Source organism: Leptonotus elevatus, chromosome 3, assembly GCF_054856555.1.
Source record: "Leptonotus elevatus isolate MCC_2025b chromosome 3, RoL_Lele_1.0, whole genome shotgun sequence".
Classification (NCBI taxonomy): Eukaryota; Metazoa; Chordata; class Actinopteri; order Syngnathiformes; family Syngnathidae; genus Leptonotus; species Leptonotus elevatus.
The window spans coordinates 26,069,258-26,075,598 of record NC_141241.1 but is presented as its reverse complement, the minus strand read 5'-3'; the positions used below and the strand labels follow the sequence as shown (position 1 = coordinate 26,075,598).

Genomic DNA, 6,341 nt, shown 5'->3' with positions numbered 1-6,341 from the left:
ACCCCGCACGTCCCCGTCACCCCCACAGACGACGAGGTCCCGTGCCACTCCAACTCCCTCCGGTCATCCCCAGAGGAGGCAAGCTCAGCCGGGAGTAGCTTTGTGGGCCTGCGAGTGGTGGCCAAGTGGTCGTCCAATGGCTACTTCTACTCTGGTCGCATTATCAAAGATCCTGGGGAGGGGAGATACCGCCTGCGTTTTGATGATGGCTATGAATGTGAAGTGGCGGGCAAAGATATCCTGCTGTGTGACCCCATTCCACTGGATACTGAGGTCACCGCTTTGGTGGATGATGAGTTCTTCAGTGTAGGTAGGTAAAGTAAACTCGGCTGATTCGAGGAGGAGACTTCTGTATGGATCACACAGAGGAGAAAGTCACTGAAATTCTCTGGTTGCTCATTAGCTGAGCAGATTTGTCATCATTACACGTCAAGGTTGTAAAAGTTCTCTGTACTTAAGAAGTAGAGACGCTTGTATAGAGAATGCGCTCTTCAAAATACAAACTACAATTCCAATGAAGTGGATACAATGATTTGCAAATGCTTTTCAACCTATTTTCAATTGAATATACTATAAAGAAAGATATCTGGCTATTTTACTGCCAAACGTTATCCAAAAAACAACCCCGACAGTGCCAGCCGATTTTGAGCATTTTCACTCATCTTTCAAGGCAAACAGAATATTGTGTGCTATGACTACATAAACATGGTGGATACCATAGGAAAGATTGGATTCCATTCTTTTATTCTTTTTCATTTAGTAATCACCGTTTGAAAATGGGTAATTTGAGTGATATCAAGCAAAAATAGAAAAAAAACAAGCAATTTGTGAAAAGAAACATTTTCTGCACAACAGTGACTTTGACACTAATATTTTTTGTTTAGTGACGCTTTGTGAATTAGATTTATTGTGACAAACGCTTTGATCGTTCACGTCATCCTTGAAAACAATCTATTTCCTAAGATCCGCCATGTTTTCATGTAATTTGATAAACGGGAACCCATTGCAAAAAGATACAATGCTGCCATTTGCTGGCCATAGTTCATGGGTGTTTTTGGATTTTCCCACCCTTTTCACAACCATTCGCAAACCACCACTGCACAATACATTGCACTGACCATTGAGAAAAAAAAACATCAATTGATGTTATTGGCGGCATTCATTGGGACGTTCTTGTCGGTAAAAGAGTTAATGTTCAAACTGATCAACCCCCCCCCCCTTCAATTATTCTGAATTTAGTACCTGTAACACATTCCAAAAAAGCAGAGCCAGGTAACAAAAGGGCTACATCTACAAATGCAAGTTAAAAGTCTACCATGCAAAAGTCATATCAACAGCACTCATGAACGCCGCCGACTTCTCTGGCCCCAAAAGTTCATCTGAGATGGACGGATGCAAAGTGGAAAAGTGTTCTGTGGTCTGACGTGTCCACATTTCAAATTGTTTTGGGAAATCATGGGCCAAAGAGGGAAATGACCATCCAGATTGTTGTCAGTAGGGGGGGCGCCGATATTGGGCAAATAAAAAAAAACCTCTAAAACCATTTTAATCTCAGGGAACCTTTTATTAAAATTTTAAGTTAACACTGTATAAGAGATACTACTGACCCTGGGAACCTTCTGAAACATTTGTTCAACATTTAGTTTTTAATTTTGGGGGGAAAAAATACTGTAGAAAAATATAGAGAGCTATGGTATTTAAATGGTAAGTTTCCATTTAACTTTTTAAGACTTACTGATAACTTTGGGAGCTCCCTGAAATTTGAAAGGTCTATTGTCTAAGATTAAAAAACAACTTCATTTTGAAAAGCCAGAAATATTGTTCAATAAACATGCGTTAGACATTACAACAAAGTCAAGATTGGCATTTGTATTTTTTTTTTAAATTGCCAGCAGTCTACCCCCTTACTGAAAACTAATATCTGCTCTAAATATCGGTTATCGACCTCTTTGGCTACTTATAATCGGCATCGGTATCGGCGCTGAAAAACATTGTCTATGGTTGTCAGGGTAGTGATGGTAGGGGGTATGTTAGTGCCCATGGCCTAGGTAATTTGCACATCTGCATAAAGATGGTACATACAAGTTTTGGAACAATGTGATGCCATCCAAGCAGAGTCTTTTTTAGGGACGCCCCTGCTTTTTTCAGCAAAACACATTCTGCACATGTTAAAACAGCGTGGTTTTATAGTAAAAGTGAAGAGTGAGGGTACTAGACTGGCCTGCCAGCAGTCCAGACCTGTCGCCCATTGAACATGCCAGGCGCCCCAAACAAGAGCATTTTGATCAAGTGTTTTTCTTTCTTTCTTTCTTTCTTTTTCTTTTTTTTTTCTTTTACTTTCTTTCTTTCTTTTTCTTTCTTTCTTTCTTTCTTTCTTTCTTAGGTGTGGTGAAGGGTTATAGATCAGAAGGGCAAAATCTATTCTATAATGTGGAGCGAGACGGTGAAGAGCAGTGGTACAACAGGACGTCAGTCATCCTCTCCCTGGAGCAGGGAAACAGACTGAGGGAGCATCACAGCCTCGGCCCCTATGAGCCCTCCACGCCCCTTGCCAAGGCCGCCGACATCAGCCTCGGTATGTACCATCAGCACATATACGCCTGGATAAATAATAAAAAAAATTCCTTCTGAAATGTATGAGAAAGGAATTGTGGGCTAAGCAATCTGGTTGGCTGTGCAGATAATTTGGTGGAAGGCAAAAGGCGACGCCGAGGAGTCCCTGGCGGATCAAACACCCCAATCCACAGTTCCTCTAGCAGCCCTCGAAACCCGGGCCCCTCCACCAAGAGAAGGCTTCGCACCTCTGATAACGACAGCTCGCCGGCCAAAAGAAGCCGCAGGGGTGCCGGCGCCAGAGCCGGTACAGAGACTCTCACCAAAAGCATGACCGAATGAGTGGACGACATGTCATACTTTTTTTTTTCTTTTTCTTTTTTTTAACAAGACCTGTGATTTTATTTGATATTAACCATATTTATACTTGACCAGATTTTTTAACAGTTATGGAAATTCACTTTTAATAACTTCTAATTGGTGTGTTTTAAGATAAGCATTGTATTAGTTTTTGCACTTTTTAAAATGAATGTTTTTCAAATGATTGATGGTCAGATTTCATGTGTGTTTTGTGCTGAGCATAACTACTGCGACGTCAGTCGTATCAACTCAAGTCCCTCGTCCCCGTGCTGTTTGTGCTGCTGAGGCCTATTTGGTAAAGAAAAAAATGGCATTTGTGTGCTGGTGGTGGTGGTCCACAGGTGGAAAAAATAAAGCAGAAAGTTTGTAACATCACTGGTGTTTCTCATAGCAACACGACAATTTCATGTTAACTAATTTGCTCCCAAAAACGTATAGAAACGTTCTATTTTAAATACGTTTATGTTGTTTTTTTTATGCTAGAGCATATAGAAGGCTTTGATGCAGCTTTTGACATGAAGAGGTGGCTTACAGTAATGGTAGTTATTACAAAAAACGACCAGCAGGTGGCAGCAGAGTATGAGATCAACTAGCCCCAAGCTCCCCCCCAGTGTTTTTAACAGATTTGTGAATAATGAGGAAACTTAGCTATATTCTAATGCTAATTGATGCAAAACAGAAACAGATACAAATATACTTTTTCCTGATGAAAGAGACTTAAATCTTTCTTTTGGTTTATGTATTATGTTTTTTTTATAGCAATAGGACACAGTATTCTGTGAGCCTTGCAAAATCAGTCAACATCTAGTAAAACAGCCGGGAGCGAAGGGGGTTGCTTCAGTGAAAATGGCTGGGAGTGCATGAGTTAAATGTCTTTTTCGCCTGCTTTGGGTAAACTGATTTTCCAGTTTGTTACCATATATAGTATAAGATGAATGTATTGTGTTATTCTGCAGCTCAGCGGGTCGGCATGTGCAACACATCTGGCAGCGGTACAGAGCTTGCCGGGCAGACGTGCGATCCTGCCGAGACGCACGGCCCGATGCCCCACAACGCGTCTCTCTTCATGGGCTTCGCCTTCATGCTGACGGCCTCGTCCGAGACGGACCGACTGAATAATCTGCTCAGCGACGATCCGGAGGAGGATGGTGAGGCGGACTATCCTCAGCTGGCGGAAACATCTAAGTGACAGGCTTAACATTTGTTGTGTTTTCCAAGCAGATCACGTGCAGACCAGCCCATTTAACAAAGCATACACTGAATCTCAACTACTGGCGGGCGGAGGCTTTGTCCTGCCGGACTTTAATGAAGAACAGGCAAGTGCTCTGATTGGATGAAATTCCACATTGGTCATGAATTGGGCCCTCACCTCGCTTGGGTCCTCTCCTCAGTGCAAGGCAGCCTACCAGAGTCTTCTCATTGTGGACCAGCACTGCCGTACCAGGAAGTACTTGCTGTGCTTAGCCAGCGGCGTGCCATGCGTCTCACATCTTTGGGTGCGAGACTGCTGCAAGGACAACAAACTGCTCAACTACAGGAACTATCTGCTGCCTGCTGGTTTGGGGCCAGATGGTGACATCGTGGAATGGTAAAAAACAATGTTTTCAAATCGATTACAATTGGTATTACGACTCGATAATTTATATATTCAATATATTAAGTTATTATATAATGCGGTGTGAATTGCCTAGTACCTGGCAATTCAATCCGTATCACAATTCGTTGGTCACGATTCGATTCAATACCGATGATCACGATACGAATTATAAGTCGGTTATTGCGATTTTTAAATTTTTTTAAATACTAATCAGCAGTTATAGACAAATGAAGCTTCATGAAGTACTTGTGATATTTTTTGACTCCTCGAGATGACATTCTTGTTTTAAATGTGCCAGCTAGCTAAACAGCTAACCTGACAGACAGACAGACGGATAATGAAGCTTCATTAAGCACTTGTGATATTGTTTGACTCCTCTAGATGGCACTCTTGGTTTACAGGTGCTAGCTAGCTAGCTAAACATGCTAATTAGACAGTCAGACAAATGAAGCACTTGTGATATTTTTTGACTCCTCTAGATGACACTCTTGGTTTAAATGTGCCAGCTAGCTAACCAGACAGACATATGAAGCTTCATTAAGCGCTAGTGATGTTTTTTACTCCTAGATGACACTTTTGGTTTAAAAGGGCTAGCTAGCTAGCTAGATAAACAGCTAACTAGACAGACAGACAGACAAATGAAGCTTTATGAAGCACCTGTGATATTTTTTTACTCTAGATGGCATTCTTGGTTTAAAGGTGCCTGCTAGCTATCTAGCCAAACAACTAACCAGACATATAGATGAAGCTTCATGAAGCACTTGTGATATTTTTTGACTCCTCTAGATGGCACTCTTGGTTTAAAGATTCAGCCGGATTGTAATCAATTTCCATCGCTATTAGCTTAAGAGCACCATCTATAGGAGTAAAACAAAAAAAATTCAAACGCTTCATGAAGCTTAATTTCCCCATCACTACTAATCAGCAAACTTGTACATGTACACTGTAAGATTTGTATATTTATCTGAAACCTCAGGCTTATAACTGTGAGCCACTGTATTTAACAAACAGATTGCATTCAGGTTTGAAAAACATTGCAATAAAATATTATGGCTTAATGTTCCATTAAATATGAGATTCTTCCATGCCTAAGGTGTGAACCCTAACCCCAAGTAAGATATTTTATTGAATATTTTTTCATCAAAAATGTATGTGTAAACATCGATCCGGCCGCATATTGAATCGATACGAGAATTACGCACTGTAATATCGTCAAATTTTTTTTTAACACCCCTTAAAGAACCTATGCATGCCAACCAATTTAGAGCATTCTGACTATTTCCAGGCTCACAGAATAACATTTTATGGCTAAGTAAACACAAACTACCAAATGAGAGATTAGACTCCTTTCAGTGCACAAAAAATAAGTTTGTTTCTACCTTATTGCATTTTTGTAGTCATCAGCAGTAAAAGGTGAGCTCTTGGCAAGACATCGCTATTTTAATGTGCAGAAACGACAACGTCACGGCGCATTTACTTCATGACAACGCATGCGCATATCGCACCAGCCTGGCCATTCCTAACTGTTTACATCAGGCTCGTTCGGATTGACAAAAGGAACGCAACACCCCTGTGATTCCAAACTCCAGCCTTTTCATTCCGTTTGGCTGTTTGATTTCAACCAAGCTGCTTGTAACAGTCAAATTTCCAATGATCTACAATGCTCATGAGCTTCCGCATTGTTCTGATACTTTTTGATCTCATCCAAATTAGACCCAATGCTGGATAGTTTTTTCTTTTTCTTGCTTTTTTCCCCACCTAGCTTAATGATCATACCAGAGCTGACCAACACTTTTCTCTGGTCAAGCCTATTTAAAAGAAAGAAAAAAAA

At 40.9% G+C, this 6,341-nt stretch overlaps 1 protein-coding gene across 10 annotated transcripts in view; it reads left to right on the top strand.

Moving 5' to 3' along the window:
* Positions 1-6,341, top strand: part of tp53bp1 (tumor protein p53 binding protein, 1) — a 31,027-nt gene that overhangs the window by 23,273 nt on the left and 1,413 nt on the right. For all 10 annotated transcript variants that reach the window (XM_086070757.1, XM_086070756.1, XM_086070754.1 and 7 more), the window contains 6 exons: positions 1-310; positions 2,384-2,575; positions 2,681-2,860; positions 3,870-4,061; positions 4,135-4,229; positions 4,305-4,501. The exon at positions 1-310 is cut by the window's left edge and continues 82 nt beyond it. In XM_086070757.1, the coding sequence (XP_085926883.1) occupies positions 1-310; positions 2,384-2,575; positions 2,681-2,860; positions 3,870-4,061; positions 4,135-4,229; positions 4,305-4,501 (1,166 nt within the window). The remainder of the gene's footprint in view (positions 311-2,383; positions 2,576-2,680; positions 2,861-3,869; positions 4,062-4,134; positions 4,230-4,304; positions 4,502-6,341) is intronic.